Source organism: Heliconius melpomene, chromosome 13, assembly GCF_056956725.1.
Source record: "Heliconius melpomene rosina isolate 202511_hmr_F chromosome 13, ASM5695672v1, whole genome shotgun sequence".
Taxonomy (NCBI): Eukaryota; Metazoa; Arthropoda; class Insecta; order Lepidoptera; family Nymphalidae; genus Heliconius; species Heliconius melpomene.
The window spans coordinates 4,839,740-4,857,024 of record NC_140401.1 but is presented as its reverse complement, the minus strand read 5'-3'; the positions used below and the strand labels follow the sequence as shown (position 1 = coordinate 4,857,024).

The window sequence follows — 17,285 nt, the reverse complement described above, 5'->3', positions numbered from 1 at the left end:
CATTTACATTTTTGACAGTGCACTTAGAGTTATCTATGTACGCGCTAAATATATGGTATTATCTGTAGAACTGAACATTGAGCAAGGAAGGATTAGAAAATTACAAAATTACAAATGGCTTCCGCTTCCAACTCTTGGCTGCCGTAATTCTCTTTTGGCATGGTTTTTTGAAATAAGGTTTGTACCTTATTTACTAATGCGTTTTTAAATTTGATATATTTATGTATAATTATTCGGATAAGGTGTTATGTCTCGTTTGAAATAGAACAAAAATTAAGCTCAAGAACGTGCCGGTTATGCTTTTAGTTTTTCTCATGGTTTTTGTTGAAATTTCTGTCGTTGTGAAATGTATTAGCTTAAAAATGAGCTGAAAACTTTACATATTACAATAATAAGTTTAAATGATTACCTATGAATTCGTATTTTGCAGGCCCTTTTAATTAGTCGCGACGAACGTGTTCGATCGGAGTTTCAGAGGATTGTAGTTGTCGACAACCATGGGCATTCAAGATCTACAAATATTTTTAGAAAACGAAGGTGTAGGTGTCGATTTGTTTCGTATTGCTAGAACTCACCCTGGTGGCTTTCGATTAGTTTTAGATGCTGAGGGATGCTTAGACCGTCTTTACGGAGGATATTTTTCAGGTAACTTGTTTGTATATTTAATGTAGTCTTCGCATTGAGTAAACTTATGATCTTTTTTAGCAATTTTACTATGGTCTTGTTAGAAAAGTAATATGTAGGTAGATTGGATATGAAAATAAAAATTGCCAACTGTTATAAATTTTTACGTCTTTTAAGCTAAAAATTGTCTTCTAATATGTATTTTGTTTTTGTTTGTTAGATTGGGCATGTGGGGGGCAATGGGCCCGTTGTGTTCAATTTTTAACTACACTGGCTCAAGCTTTAGCTGAACATCAAGTAGCACTATGTGTTTGTTTCAATGGTGCCCATCCAACACCCCCGGCCTTACCTCAGCATTGGATTCAAACACAAGCTACTTATAGACAAAGAGTTAATTCTGTAAGTACATTGACAATTACAATAACAAAAAATTTACTTTATTGCGATATAAATATCTTTATTTTGAAACTCATCTTGTATTCAGATGTAATTAATATGGTAATTTATCGTTTTTTAGGTATTACGACATATTGTTACTAAAGGGACACCACCACCAAAAGTATGGTGGGTTCCACCAACAGGACTACACTCATGCCTTAGAACAGCTCTTCGCTATCTTAACATTCCTATTGTATGTAATGTACCTTTTAAACAGTTTTACTTCATATTAAATTGATACATTAATATTTTTAATCTAAAGTTAACCATTATATTTAGTTATTTCAGAATTATCATGTTATAACACATTATATACAGAGTATTTGTATACTTATTTATATAATAAATATTCTTACCACTACAGATGGTGTCATCAGATGATCACTGTCAAGAAGTGGTTGGCTTGTGTCGTGAGAAAACATATGCTGGTCTGGTAGGCTGTTCTGGAGAATACTTAGTATTCCAGCCACCTAGATATTTTAGTTCATCACAACTAAAACTGACCTATAGAGTAAGTAATAAAATATTATTTTTTACATTATGTATATTTCATTTACCTTTTTTTATTAATGTTAATTTTACTTTGTTTTAGTCCTCATTGGAAACCAAAGAATACATGGTTCATGAACTGCCTAAGTTACTAGATGTGCCTCAAGATAGACTATGTCTATTAGCTGCTCTCCTCGGTGGAGTAATTTTATCAGAGACAAGTCTTACAGATTTTTATAAGCGTTTAGGAATTGCACAGAAAAAGGTAAATACAGAATTACAAATTATAGTGTGATGGTTTGTCTTTCCGAAGTGTGTAGTTTTTTATTTTTCTTTAAAACAACTGCGGTATATAGGCGGAGGAATGACTATCAACATATTATCACACTTTCCTACTTAGCTTCATGTTTCATCCCTTGAGTGGTAATGAGAGAGATATGATCACTGCATATCTCTTTCGCTTCATCCTCTCTCCTCAACCTACCATGCTCACTAGTTCTAAGTTCTAGTATTGTTAAGTTTATATTAAATAACAATAGATCTATATATTACTAAATATTTATTTTCTTTACAGCAACAAATACCACCAGAAACCCTCATTAAAACAGTTGGTCAGTTTGTTCGCGATTTGCCTTCATCAGATGTAGATGCAGCATGTATTGAAATATTTGGTGATCTTAATGATCTCCGTGCTGCTAAATTAAAACAAGCTGTGCAATATTATCTTAATGGTACTAAAGATGGCTTTCTTAAATATAGAACTGCATCTGGTACGTTCTTAAATTCTCTTCTCATTAAAATGTTATGAGTGTACATCAAATTATACAACCAAAGGGCAAAATTATTACTCTTGTTTCGTTATTATATTTAAGGTCGCCGCCCGAAAAGTAACAAAAAGAATCAGAAGCCAGAAGTGAGTCCGCAGTCTACATCGACCGACCTCGACACATCGAAGCTTGCTACCGAATCCTCCGAGCATGAGGTTATACATTTGATTTATTATTTAAATCAAAAACTATCGCTAAGGTCATCCACGCCTTTTACATCAACACACATTGGTATTCATTGGCAATCGAATTGCATGTTTCAAAAATGACTCCATGTGCCGGGTTTAAAGTTTGTTTTCATTTCATTATTATTATTATGATATGGTTTGTCATTTATGATTTACTTAGTTTGATTTGTTTGATTGATTTTAATTTTGTTAACGGACGTGAGTGAGCACTTGGGAGTAGTGAAAGATTGGTAACAATGACTTGCAGCGAAAAGGCTTGGAAGATTACAAATTGGCAACGGCGAACGCGTCGATTAACGCGGACTTTAGTATGGAGGAGGGCGTCGACGTGAGCCACGCGGTCGCCGCACTCGCATTGGACGACGCGCCCCCCTCCGCGCCCCTCGCGCCCTCCGGCAAATCGCCCCAGGACAAAACTGAGAAACCGATGATCAGAGAGGTCTGTACGCGACCTTGCTTTTTAGTTTTTTTTTATTTATATGTTTTACTTGTTTTTGCAATATGTAATATTTCAGAACACAATAAGCGATAGGTTGTTAATTGATATGATGTTGATCGTTTTCTTTTTATTGTTTTAATATAAGTAACACAGAAAATGGCAATATTGAAATATGATGATAATGCTAAGCAGGACAAAACTTGATATCTGATGCTCATAGGTCTGCGCGTTCCACCTTTTTTTTTTGTTTTTTCTTTTCGCATTTAAGTGTCTTTAATATTTATGTTGTACTTATTTTTGCAACATATAATATTTCATAACACAACAACAATAAACAACAAGTCGTCAAAATGTAATGTTGAAAAATCTTTAAAAATTATAATATATTTTTTGTATAAATACTTAAAGTTAAAATTGCAATATTGAAGTATATTGATATAGTACCAACGCTAACTGCGCTAACATGTAAAGCCAACTGATACCTTATAGACAGCTATAATGTCGACAAATAATATAGACTGACGCCGTCGTGGACCAGAAGCACAAGTGTATGACTAAACGCGACAGGTGGTTGCACTAGTGCCGAGACAAAGCGTGGCGTTGAATTCCGCCATTCAACACACAATGCCTCCAGGATTCGGCGGAAAGTGGAGTGTTTTAATACTAAGCTCCTTCTCAATAGCCTACTTCATGCGGGATACAGCATGAAGTTAACAAAAACACGTTTTTCACAATTTTTATTTGCAGGTAACAGCAAGTGTGAGTAAGCAATCGCAGAGCGACGACAACTGCCCTCCGGCACCCGCCGAGGTGCTCCGTACATGCGCTGAGCGGCACACGCGAGGGCTCATGCACCCACAAATGCTATCCATTCTAACACACCGACAGATCACTCTCCCGGTCCTCATGGAGGATGACAACCATCGAGAAATACCCTCCATACATCACTTCTTTAGACCTATACGTCAGAATGTTTATGCTATATTGTATAATATGCATCATCATCGCTTCATGGCACAGAAAGCTAAAGGTAAACTTTCTTTATTTAATATGAGACAAAACATAACTCCTATAGGATCACTTTGTTGGTCAAGACCATCTGTCTCACTATTGCGTGGAGGTATCAAACTGAAATTATTATCAAATATTGATCTACAATCCCTTTGGAGCACTGAGAAATAATAAGCTACTAAGTCAACATTTAATTTGTATGTGAAGTCAATGTTTTAATTAAACATATAAATGTTATATCTATGTTAATATTTTTGTTTTATAAATTTTGAAAAAGAAGCAACATTTGCAAATAAAAAAAACTGATATAATTTAAAGAAAGAGTTTCAAAATACCACCTTACACACATTACACACATAGTGTTTGAAAAGATCTAGAAACTGAAGACATGTCATAAAAAGTATAACACACATTTCCCCACAAAAAAGCTGGAAATGCATACATTTGTGTATTTTTTTAGATGAGGGCACAGCTGGTGCTTCAACAAGTATGGATCGTCCATGTACAGTGCAAGTGGCAGAGTGGATATATTCCCGCGTTAATCCCGGCAAAAGTCCCGAGATAGTTCCTGGCGTTATATTAGACTGGCCTGTGCCCACTGTGCAGAGACTTTGGTTTGGGTGAGTTTGTAATATTGATTAAAAATCGATCATCTGTAAGTGGCCGTCGTAATACTGCGGCACAAGCGGCTTCCAACTCACTTAGAAGAGTGAATTATGGGAGTGTTAATTAAGACACTATTCCCTACTTTCCGCCGGATTCTGGAGATATTGCATGTTGAGTGGTGAAACTAAACGCCGCGCTTTGCCTCGACACCAGATTGAAGAAATGATAATATTATATATTTATAACCTACAATCTTGTCCCTTACAATCACACGCTTATGTTTTTGCGCCACGACTGGCTTGAACAAGGACATAATTTCAGTTAAAACTAAAAATATAAAATAAAATGTGTTTTTCTTGTAGAACTGCACAAGATGATAAATGTCGTCGGATGCGCGCGTTTCTCTCGTGTATGCGGTCGGATACTCCACTTATGTTGAACACATCCTATGTGCCACAACATTTGCTCATCTTAGCAACTGTTTTAAGGTGAGTTAATGTAAATAATGAACGTTATGGGTGGACAGTTCGTGAATCTTAAGCTTTGCATCTATGTAAGTGATTATAAAAGTAGGGTCAGAAAAAAAACTTTTAAAAATAAAATAAAAAATTAGCTCTACTATTTTAATTTTAGTTTATAAATTTTTGAAAATATGTAATACTAGTGGACCCGAACGCGGCTACGCCCGCTTGAACTATACGAATATATATTAAATATATTTATGAAATAATTTTCAGTTTTCAATAGAGAGATGCGTTAAGCAAGCTCGTTTTGGGTGACGTTTTCTAACAACAAACTTTGCAAATCGTTGCTTAGCAACGACGGTTGTTATTAACATGGCGGAATAAATTGCATGTCAAATTAATAAGTATTTTAATATATTGGTATACATCGAAAATATTACAAATATGAGAAAAAAAGTATCCTATGTTCATCCCGAGACCCTCAAGTATCTCTATATGAGTATTTTATCACAATTAAATTAGCGGTTTGGCCCTGATTGCGTAAAGGACAGACAGACAGACGGAATTACTTTCGAATTTATAATATAGGTATGGATGCATAATGTAACTTGTAAAAACTTTTTTTTTAGTAAATATTAATAATATTTATTATTATTTACTACAAATTAATTTAATTTAAAAATCAGTTATTTGCAATTTTAATTTTGGTGCCAACTTGTTGTCTGTAGGCACCTTGCCCCGTTGATAAAATCTATACATTTTTATGAAATGTTATTGTTTTTAATGACATTCTTGAAAATAAGTATTTTTTTAATTTATTTTAGGTTCATCATGACTTCTCAAATCCAAATATTGAGGCGACAAGAGTTAGATGCATTCTTAGCTACAGCTTTCTCAAATGATCTCATGAATGCCCTTCACTTGCAAGAGATGACAGTGAGTTTTATTTTTATTTTAGTTTTACGTTGTATCCCACGTATAACAGGGTTTGGAGAGGGACTATGAAGAACTCATCCAATCCACGCACATTACCAGGGCGAGTTTAAAAAAATATGAAATGTTTTACTTTAGTGAGCGGGAACAAAACTAATAATAGACATAAGTTTTACTTTTGCAGAAAACTGTGTAAGCCAATGCTGAAATACAAGGAATTTGTTTGTTGAATGTTAAAATAAGACCATAGTGGCACAGTGGGACAGCGATCGGTTATAAATTCGAGTCTTATCCCCAATCGGAGGAATAAAATTTTCAGTTTACTGCTCTGCTAAGACTTGAATTTGGTCAGAACATAGAAACAGGGTATTCTTCTCTGTGCTAAAACACTACATGAGTAATAAAGCATAAAGCTAAAAAAAAAAGAGATCCTTTCAACATAAATAAGTTTATCAATCGCAACGGTTTTCGCAGGTGCAGGGCATGAGCTCGCGCGGCGTGCAGCTGGGCGCGCTGGTGATGGCGGGCGCGGAGGCGGCGCTCGTGGCCAACGACGCATGCGGCGCACCCGTGCCCTGGCTCGTGGCGGCGCCCTGGCTCTACTTCGACGGCAAGCTGCTGCAGCGCAACCTGCACCGCGCCGCGCACTGCAAGCACCTCGCGCAGCTCTGCGATAACAACCTCGACACCGTCGTCAAGGTAAACAAACTAACAGGGACTATATGACATCATATTACAGTAGCCTAAGGACATTTTAAAAGTTTGATGTGCTTTTAAAATCAATTTTCTTATTTTAGGAACTGAAGCTAGCTAGCTCGTTTTATGATAGCTTTATTATCTTAGCTACCTTAAATGGTACATTTAAATATTTTTTTCATATAGATTTATATTTAGTACAGTATATATTTTTAGTAAAGATGTGTTGTGTAAAGATGATGGTGAAGATTAATTGTTCTGTGTAAGATTTTGCAGTTCTATGCATATATGCCGATTTTAGGTGCATATAAATACATAATTATAAACATCGCAACACTTTTTGTCTTCCAAATCTTTAAACTAAATTTTTTAAAAATACAATTTTTGCGATAAATTTGCGTTACGGCAGGTGCGTGTTTGTTAAAAAACTATTAAGACACTACATTGCCCACGTTTTGACTATTTTTTCGAGGCATAGGGTATTAGGTGGCGGAACTCAACGCCGGGCTTTTGCCTTAGTGCTAGAGCGAAGAAATGAAAATATTTATAAATAATAATTGATTCCTCCAAGTGAGGATCGAACCGACAACCGTCGTGTGTAGTGTCCCTGCGACGATATCTACGGTATTTTATCTACAAATTCTAGGTGTCTCAAATAGAAATTGTTAGAAGTTTTAATATATTTTTTATGATAAACATTAGGTGGAGCGCATGCGCAAAGCAATACTAGAAGGCCTGGAGGTGGAGTTCGCGATGCCGCCTCTGCCGCTGGGCAGCATGGGCGGCGTGGTGGGCGTGGTAGGCGAGCCGCTGGCGTGGCGCGGGCGCGGGCGCGGCGCGCGCCTTGAGATCGCAGGCGTGGTGGTGGGCCAGTGGGGCGGCGGCTCCTACCCGCACCCGCACCCCCGCGCGCCCCGCTATCCGCAGGTAACATATATTGTCTTAATTCTTTGCCACTCAGAGTAGTGGCGATGTCATTAACAAAGATATCCAGGGACTCCAGATATAGTATACCGTCAGAATACATTCCTTTTAATCGATGCTCTGCTTGTGGGAGCTTTGTCGTACAGTTACGCGTGTAGTTTATTATACATGTAAATACAATAAAAAAAGCCTTGTTTTGAATGATATTGTTATCACTAATGTCCATCTATGAATTGATTGAAAATACAAAATCTGAACCTTGAGGTGTCAGGAGTTGTAGGGGACGTGGCCTACACTATTTAGCTGGAGATTAGCAGCTCGATAATAAAAGATAATATTTTAAATAAAAGTTGCTTTATTGCTTGCTATATGATAATACGCTAATGAATTCTACCGGTCCGCGGTCCGAGTGTGCACTGCCTTATAATAGTAGCGCCGGGAACGAAGGTTATGCCACGGTGTTCGGTTACACTATTTGGGCCAAACAGGAGTCATGTACTGACTAGATTTTTCAAGACTCAGAATTTTAAATTTCACTTCAAGTTCTTTTTTATGTTGAAGAATATGTAAATTTTTATTCGCATTTTCACTATTTCCTATCAAAAAGCCAATAATTTATTTTTCATATGTAACAAATTTTCAGAATTCTCTTAGCATTTCGTTTTAGAGAAATTTTATATATTTAGCAAATTATTTATATTCTCACATTGTCTTAAACTCCTATTTCTAAAGGAGAATGAAACGATGGCATACGTTCTTGGGTCCGGAATGTAAAGAGAAAAAATGGTATGATTTAATAGATTCAGTTACATCATTCCCTCCCTGAAAATTCTGTTAGTTTTGGCAATCTGAGGGCTGAGTTATTAGTTTATTTGGTAACAATGAGATTAAATTCACCGCACAATCAACCTCTATAAAATAGGTGATTATTGCAAAAAATGCAAACATCATTCGACAAGGTGTCAATGTCAATCAGCTGTCACATCTGTAATTTAAAATTTTTGATTGATTTTAATAAATTCAAATAGATTTCTTTTTGTTTTTTCAGTAATTAATTGATATTTTCTTTATTTATACTATTTAGACTTAATTAAAATTAATAAATATTTTATTTTCATAGTATTGTAATTGATTATTTTATTATTATTAAGGATCAAAAACTATTCTTCTCATTTGTCTCCGCTTCCAGATTGTCAATTAAGCTGATTTTTGATATTATAAAATTGAAAAAGATCTCAACTCTTTACATTTGGGCTCAAGATTCCTCCTCTCTTCTCCTTCAAGCAGGAGCACTTTCTTAATAGTTAGTAAATAACAATTTGTATATTCCCTAAATAATCATTCCAAAACAGTAACATTTTCTCCACTACTATATTTTAATGAACAGTACTAAAAATATATAATAATAATAGTTTTATGACCAATACACACAAACAAACATTTTTGCAAAAGAGAAATTTTATAACATTCCATGGAAACTTTTCATTGGTTGCAGAATGGAACCTAACTGTCTAAACTTCCATTTAAAAAATATTAATTTCGTAACACGCAGCGTTGTTCATTTGATAAAATATTCAAACGTGCTTGCAACAATAATCGATTAGAATAAAGATTATTTATAATTTGAAACAAACACATATATGCAATTAGGTGAGCTACGTGGGCTACACGCCGACGCCGCGCAACGCTTACGGTGGGCGCGGGTGGCGCGGCGGACGAGGCCGAGGGCGTGGGCGTGGCGCCGTGCCAGTCGTGCGGGGCGCATCGCGCGGGCGCCGACCCAGGCACGACCCCGCCAAGCCCGCCACGCTTAGTATTAACGGGTAAGGGGATTGTGCCTTAAGTAAATGAAGAGATATTATTTTAATTCATAATAATTTAATGCAATATAAAATTATTATATTGTGATCGCGCAAGAGAAATTCTTAGCCAATTCTATTCTTCCAGGAAAACCGTTAGGCCGGATGATATGAGTCCGCCCGCCGATGACGGCAGTGCACCAGAAGATAGCTCTCAGCCCGAAAATGACGGTGAAGGTACCTTTTGAGAGAACCTTAGTACCTATAAACATAAAGACGCGAGAAGAAAATGCCATCATATAAGAATACATTTAATTTTACAGGGACTCAACCTCAGAAAACAAAGACTGGAAAAAACATTAAGAAGAATTTAGGAAAAGGTAAAAAAAAGAGCACCACTCCGAAGACTGATGTAACTCAGAGTTTGGAAGCAAACGGACCACTAGATAAGACCAAGGTGACCGCAGAATAGATACAGACATACTATTGTCGTACGATACAGCTTTCCTCGTCCGGAAACGTTCATTTGTATTGTATATATGTGTTTCTAGGTGGCGGGATTTAGTCATAGTTCTGATCGAGAACACTTCGGCCAAGGCGATGCCCCCGTCACTAACTAAATTGTTTTTATCCCAAAGGTAAATTTTTATATAGTTTACGTTCGTAATTTGTAGTTATTTTAAGTTTGTTTGTTTTATTTAATAGTAGTTTGTTACTTTTAATGCTTATGAGGAAAGCTGTTACACAAACTTTAATGATTGTTTTAAAAGATTTTTAACATTTTTTAATTGTCAACAAGTACATAAAATTCGTTCACGTATTTTATATAATACAGTATATTTAGTGAATGATCTAAACTAATCCAGAAAGAAGACATACTAGATCTAAAATGTTAATAATTTTAGCACGTATCTGTCATGAGGTCACAGGTTCGGTTTTGTGCGTTGAGTGTACTTGTGTAATAAGGAAGCAATACTTATAATGATAGCGGCGTGTACGTGCCTCGACATCTAAGAGACTTCCCAAAGAGAGACTGATTTTGTATTTATTAAATTGGCACACATGTGCTCATTTACAATGGAGACGAGGTTACAAACATGAGGCGTCACGCTTCACCCCTAATGAGACGAAAGTCCCTCTGAATATTTTGTGATGTGCTTCCAAGAATATATATTATATATATATATATCAAAATACCCAAAATGAAGGCCGTCGTGGAGCAGCGGCACAGCCACTGGCTGTGAAGGCGGCGGTTGTGGATTCGATTCCCAATCGGGAGAATGGATTATTTTCTTTTCCTCGCTGTGGTAACGAGACAAAGTACCGCCTTAAAGTACGCTACTCAACACGCAATGTCTCGAAAATTGGACGGTGCGTTGGGGACATAGTGTTTCTACGCTGGGTTTCCTCTGCCTACCTACTGCTATATGCGATTGGCGAGATGGAGCGTAAAACCAAAAAAAGTATATATTAAAATAACTTCCCCCATCTCGAAGCAAGTAGCAAAACATCCAGAGCCGATTTCAAACGCTACTTTGTGTAGTGCATAAACTTTATTGTAAAAAAAATGACACGTAACATCTATCTGACGAGTGATAATTTAGAAAATATATATTTTAAAATTAACATGTTGATTGTTAAGTCGTGTTTTATAACAGTGAGTTGACTTAATGAGGAATATGTTTAGTTTAGCATATTGTGGTAACTGAGTCAGCATTATTTATTTACACATAGTATATTTACAATTTACCAAATTATTGTTTTATATCTAAGTCTGGTTTGGTCTATGTAATCACGTTTTCGTTACGAGCGAAACATCCTTTTTATGTTTTCGAAGTAATACCTGTCGAACGTTTGCGACGCGCTTCCTAGATTACGTAGGTCAAACCAATCGTATTCAGACTTGTTTTGAGGGTTTCTCGTTGTATATTTAGGCTTTATTGATTGAATATTCTGGAGTGTTCCATAGTATCCGGCATACAAAGGTCCCGCTGTTCTGCTGGCGAGTGTAATTTCTATAGTAATAAGTGGCAAACGGGTTTGCAAGCATAATATTCAGCAGCTGCGTATCGCCAGCAGACAGAGGTAAATAATTGTTAAATCGTATAAGAACTTTTGAATGTGTTTTAATTATTGTACTATTTTGGTAAGAACGTGATACGTCGGATATTTTATACCTTAGGGGTAGAAAAGCGTGATAAGATTAGCGTAGAAATTGCATTTATTGAATGATGGTGGTGCTTTGAAATTTAGTCCATTGGACTGCCTGAAACGAGTCTGAAACTCATAGATTTAAGTCTAACGATAGACGTTTAATAAAACTGGACGAACGTTCGCGTGTTGAGTTTTCCACATCCTATAGGGTATTATTTCGATAGAATATCGTAGATTCATTAGTGATATATTTATATGCATTTTAGGAATCTCAAGACGGCGAATGTTCTTCACTTTATATGTATTTTTGTAAATTTGTTATATTGTTATACTTAAATTAAGCTGGAATGACTAACTAAACATTGGAGATATAGTCTTGGTGTATTCGATTGGTGAGTAACTGTCGAACTGTCAGCTCGTGTTACATTCCATTTGAATAAGGAACAGTCGACACCAGAGACAGTAGAGAATGGAACTTAATGAAGACTTTACAATTTGCTTGTACCCTGGCCGAAACAGACAAATGTGTTGCCACACTAACATATTCATTGATTTAAATACGAGTCGTGATCACACGTGACTAACGTAATGCATCAGGCATCTGACTTCGAAAGTAACGGCGACGCCGCCAAATGACGCGCGCGACGCTATATATTATTACAACATATATTATTGCTTGCTTATTGAATAAACACAATGTGTAGCGTTAGAATTTTAACTTCAATGTATTTTCATTTTATTAAGAATTATGTATAACTTACAGTAAAAGCATGATAGTGGTTTGGTTATTTCGAGGGTGGTCGAGATTTATAATGGCGGGTTTTAGCTAAAGGGCACTATTTAAATTTACTGTTCTTGATGTTTAATATGAAATGCCTTTTACGTTACTGTAATACTGTACTTTGCTGCTTAAATGTATACTTTACATATTTTAAAATGTAATTTTAGATGAGTCCGAGAAGGAAGTAGACTTTTTTTTCTCTTAAAAACATTATTCACTATAGTTTTAGAATATTCAACAGTGTAATAATACCTTTACTCCATTTTATAACTTGTTTGCTGACAATGGTCTCTTAATATTGTCAACGTATAATAACTATATTAGAAAATATTTGTCATGTAATACATAACACTTTTCGTAATTGAAGTAGCAACATGGAATGTGGCTTTTTTGAAAACACTTATAACTTAAATACATAAAACTGCTAATAAATAATAAGAAATACTGAAAATGTTCAAATACTATTTTAGTTCATGAACACAAAAAAATATTGGTTGATAATAAATTGTAAAGAGTTGTATTTGTCTTCAAATAAAACGTTCCATTATTTATGATTGTTTTATTTCAATCTTTTAGTTTTAGCCGCTTATGAATTTCAGAGACGGAAGTACCTTCAATATTTGCTATGTGGTTAATAATGACTTGAGTTGCATCTTTAATGTCATTATATTGATGCAAAAGCTGAACTTGAATAGGCTTAGTGGTTTCTTGACTTAATAACATATCAAGTTTGTTTTCCATTTCTAAAAGCTTTATGTATAAAGCTTGATTACTCTTGGACATCTGAAAATAAATAAATACTGGTAGGATATAACGTTTTGTGTTGCCTATTCTATTTTTATTAGGAAGGTTTCAATTTCGAACCAGTTAACAAATACTGATTTCAGATCAGGTTTATTTTTTATTTTTTAGGGCTAATTTTTGTTAGTAAAATCTGAGGACACGGACCTCACCCATGCTAGTGATATATGTAGTGAGTATATGACTTAAAATAATTTTAAAGGACTTAAGAGTACAGGTCTAAATTAAATTCATAATAGAAATATTAAGAACACAAGGTTATATTAAATGTTTTTTACCCTACTATGCATACTACTGATAATGTAGCCAAAAATAAGGAACAAAATTAAATAATCTTACTATTAATTTATTTGTCTTACAAAAAATACATAACATATAATTATATCATTAAGCTGTTGCCACTCAGTCAGTACATAGTAATCAATGAGGACTGGGAAACCTAACTCAATATGATCAAAACTTTACTTTTTAAAGATATTCAAAATTAAAATTTATTTATGTTATTCATTCAAATTCATTTAAATTTAATTTATCATTAACACCCATAGCACAAGCTAACATACTATTAATATGTCTTCCTTCTTCAGATTTAAAAACATATCCAGTAGCTTTATCTACTAGATTTCTCACATTTACAAGACTTTGCTCTTTGAACATTTCAACAAGTTGAAAACTAACTAAGCTGTAATCCTCAATAATAGATATTAAAGCTTTATTAAGCTTTGTATACTTTTGTGTAAATCTATCATTATTTAAATTATCAAGCAAATAATTCAAGTCTAGAACTTCAGTGTAGAAATCAATGCCGAATTGAAGTTTATCAGCATGTTGCTTAAGTAAATCAACTTTGGTTAGCAGATTTACATGAGGTAGGCCAATTTTGAGCATAGCATTTAAAGATAAAATTAAAGCTGCTATGAACTTTCCTGCATCTGAGCAATGATGAGAATCAATTAAATGCACTGCACACAGTTGTAAGTTCCCATCAACGGTCAGCTTTGTAAATATGTTACTCAATATCTCATGATGACTATATAGTTCAACTTGACCAGGAAGGTCAAAAATAAAGTTTGTAGAATGTTCACCTTGGATTTGGTCTAACAACCAATCAACATTTTTTTCTAAATATTCCATACAATATACTAAAGCTCCATTTGGTCCTAAATTATATTTATCCATAACATTTTCTAAAACAATGAAATCTCTTATGTCTACATCAGGTTTGTAAGAAACACAATCGTTTGCGGGGTCCATGTTTATAAGTATGACTTTTCTTCCATTTTTTCTTAATAACTTTGTCATTTCGTTGCAGTATGTTGTTTTACCCGCACCAGGAGGACCAAGTACTAGCTGACCATAATATCTAGTTGATGTCTTAAATTTATTTACTGTTTGTACAGACATTTTTTAAACAGTATGCTCTCCTTGAAGTTCCAAAATAATATCCTTGCAAGCTTTTACTGTCTCTATATCATAAGACTTTAAATTGAGAAAAATGCAGAGTGATTTTGTTATATTTAATGCTTCTGCCAGGTATCTTGCAGCAACTTGTTGTTCTTCGCCTGTAGCACCAAAAATAACTTTTGTTGTATAAATATTATCTGTACCTAATGGGCTATGGATTTGATCCCGCTGTATTGTCATCATACTGCCAATTTTTTGGTATTGAGAAATAATTAACATTGTTTTGTCAGTATAATCAGCAATGACAATTTCTGTAGGTACATTATCAATATCGGCAGCTACTGATCTAAATAACTTTGGTTCATTAGAACTCTCAGTATGTTTAATTGTTAAATTTTTCATAACATCTAGTAACTCCATCTTAAAAACTTACAAGTTTTGAGGATTTTAATTAAATTGGGATTTGTTTTCTGCAAAATAAAGGTGACATCACCTATTATGTTTTTATTGACTACTAAATTCAAGGCGGATATAGATATCGCGTTAATTAAGTGATTTCAATCGATAATAACTGCACGATCAAGTTATTTACTCAATAATTTTCCCATTATTTTAAATTAATATTTCTAATTCTCAAAATATATCTTGTCACATTATATACAAAAGAGTCAATAAAAATACGCACCTTAGTTCAAATGCTTATAGCTACAAAAGTTTAAAGATATGTTATAAGGTAGTCTTTCAAGAAATTTAAATTATTGGGCCACTGAAGTCTGCGCTATAGCCCAAATAATAATTTAGGTATATAATATATTATACATATATACACTTGGTCGTGACAAATGTTGAAATGAAAACAAAGTTTAAGCCTGAAGCAGTGTTGCCAAAGGTAGGTAGTTAAATATAGCACCATTTACACCTCAAAATATTTTTAAATATTTTTTTCACGGAAAATAACTTAACTATTTTATGTAGAATACAACAGGTTATGTTCGTTATTGTATACCAAGCTTTTTTCGAGTGCTTTTGGGTTTTTCTCGCTGTGGCACGAATTTGTTTGTTTGAACACGCTTATCTCAGGAACTACTAATTTGAATAAAATACAATATAATGATATGAACCAAAGGAGCGTAGTATCAATAAAAATGTTGCAAAAACGAAAGAGCTAATAAGTAATATAAAATAATTGAATAAGGTAAAACTCAAGATTTTATTTTTTAGTTTTATTTTACAAACTATAATCCTTATTCATCCATAAATGCTATCGGGATTAGAAGAATAATAGCATAAGCCCTAGAGCAGAAAGTTAAGAAATATGTGTAAGAAAAATTTTTATTGACTTCGTTTTACGGTAAAGTAATTTTGACATTTTTATTACTGGCAGCACTAATCTAGAAACGTAGCAACATTGTACAAATTTCTATCATCGTCCTTTGATTGTCAAATTTCGTGAAAATGGTAGTGTAATTTGAAATGTTAATTTTAAATCTAAAATAATCAGCCTTAACTTTTAATATTATAATATCAAAATTGTGTAATATTAATAATCATTATTCATTAAATTATTTACTTAGTTTATTTACAGAAAATTTAGTGAGGTGCTTTAACCTATTGATAAATATTTCAGACGAAGGGTACATCAAGCTTCGGTAAACGCCGAAATAAGACACATACACTATGTAGAAGATGTGGAAGGTCGTCATACCACATTCAAAAATCTAAATGTGCCCAATGTGGATACCCTGCAGCTAAGCTGCGATCTTGTGAGTAACTTTGTTGTTTCATTATGCAAAAGGAGGTTATGTTCATTGTTTTTAATACACATGCACAATTTAGTCCCTTTGGCAATACCTACAACGATTGAAGATATGTTTGATAAAGAATATTTATTTGTATAAGTAGATGAATTAAACAAATATTCAATATTATAGTTGTATACAATTGCAAACCAAGTTCAAATATTCAGTATAGTAGTGGAAACGTTAAATTAATGTATGAAATGTCTATATTATGACTTATAGCATTTTTTATTCATTTATTATGTTATAATAATAGTAGATAATTTGTTTCCTCATGTTTCTAGAGCCATTTATATATTACAATCTTATTATATTTCAAGTGTGGAAGTTAAAAAGAATAGATCAGAACATTTTTGTAATCACCATACAGCATATTAAAGAATTGTATTGAATTATATAGTATATAAATTTAGGTATATCTAACTGTATACTATGTGGGTTCAAATCCTACTAGAGGCAATGATAATTTTTTTCCCCTCTCTGACAAAACAAATTGTGGCATTGAGTTTTACCACTCAACAAATCTAAGACTAAGTGCCTTCTGAATGCCTCCTGGAAAAAGTTTGAAACTGCTTATTTTTTATAATTAAGTTTAACTATAGTCCTGTGAGATATCTAGGAAACCAAATGTTTATATAAAAAATATTGAAAAATAGAGATATATATTAATTACAAAAATATGAATAATGTCATAATTAAGGATATTGACTCATGCTTGTCTTTTTTATAGATCACTGGTCAGTGAAGGCTAAGCGTAGGAAGACCACTGGAACTGGCCGCATGCGTCACCTCAAGATTGTAAGAAGGCGATTCAGAAACGGTTTTAAGGAAGGCAAACCTACACCTAAGAAAGCAGTTGCATCCTCATAGACTTATTGCCTAATGTCAATAAAAAATACTTAAAAACA

General features: G+C 34.1%; 4 protein-coding genes across 6 annotated transcripts; 2 read left to right on the top strand and 2 right to left on the bottom strand.

Moving 5' to 3' along the window:
* The first annotated feature begins 18 nt into the window (after nt 1-18).
* Nucleotides 19-12,922, top strand: LOC146532608 (constitutive coactivator of PPAR-gamma-like protein 1 homolog). 2 transcript variants are annotated; one of them, XM_085195454.1, is made up of 19 exons: nt 19-177; nt 431-645; nt 845-1,023; nt 1,142-1,255; nt 1,427-1,573; nt 1,655-1,816; nt 2,126-2,321; nt 2,424-2,533; nt 2,814-3,005; nt 3,753-4,035; nt 4,477-4,636; nt 4,985-5,110; nt 5,911-6,022; nt 6,494-6,718; nt 7,418-7,642; nt 9,290-9,462; nt 9,587-9,675; nt 9,762-9,895; nt 9,990-12,922. In XM_085195454.1, the coding sequence occupies exons 2-19, from the start codon at nt 498-500 to the stop codon at nt 10,056-10,058; spliced, it is 2,844 nt and encodes a 947-aa protein (XP_085051580.1). In that variant the 5' UTR covers nt 19-177; nt 431-497; the 3' UTR covers nt 10,059-12,922. The 2 variants fall into 2 exon arrangements, with proteins under 2 accessions (XP_085051580.1, XP_085051581.1); XM_085195455.1 differs by lacking the exon at nt 2,814-3,005.
* Nucleotides 12,923-13,504: 582 nt separating this feature from the next.
* Nucleotides 13,505-15,460, bottom strand: LOC146532606 (GPN-loop GTPase 2). Of its 2 annotated transcripts, none has more exons than XM_085195457.1 (2): nt 15,264-15,460; nt 13,505-15,048 (listed from the first exon to the last, which is right to left on the bottom strand). In XM_085195457.1, exon 2 carries the CDS (start codon nt 14,576-14,578, stop codon nt 13,679-13,681), a length of 900 nt encoding a protein of 299 aa, XP_085051583.1. In that variant the 5' UTR covers nt 14,579-15,048; nt 15,264-15,460; the 3' UTR covers nt 13,505-13,678. The 2 variants fall into 2 exon arrangements, with proteins under 2 accessions (XP_085051583.1, XP_085051584.1); XM_085195458.1 differs by having other exon boundaries at nt 13,505-14,736.
* On the bottom strand, nt 14,582-14,998 carry LOC146532607 (proteasome assembly chaperone 3). The gene has a single exon (XM_085196268.1). It carries the CDS (start codon nt 14,996-14,998, stop codon nt 14,582-14,584), a length of 417 nt encoding a protein of 138 aa, XP_085052394.1.
* A 438-nt stretch (nt 15,461-15,898) lies between the features above and the next one.
* RpL37a (ribosomal protein L37a) lies at nt 15,899-17,285 on the top strand. The gene is made up of 3 exons (XM_085195460.1): nt 15,899-16,036; nt 16,206-16,341; nt 17,108-17,285. The coding sequence occupies exons 1-3, from the start codon at nt 16,034-16,036 to the stop codon at nt 17,245-17,247; spliced, it is 279 nt and encodes a 92-aa protein (XP_085051586.1). The 5' UTR covers nt 15,899-16,033; the 3' UTR covers nt 17,248-17,285.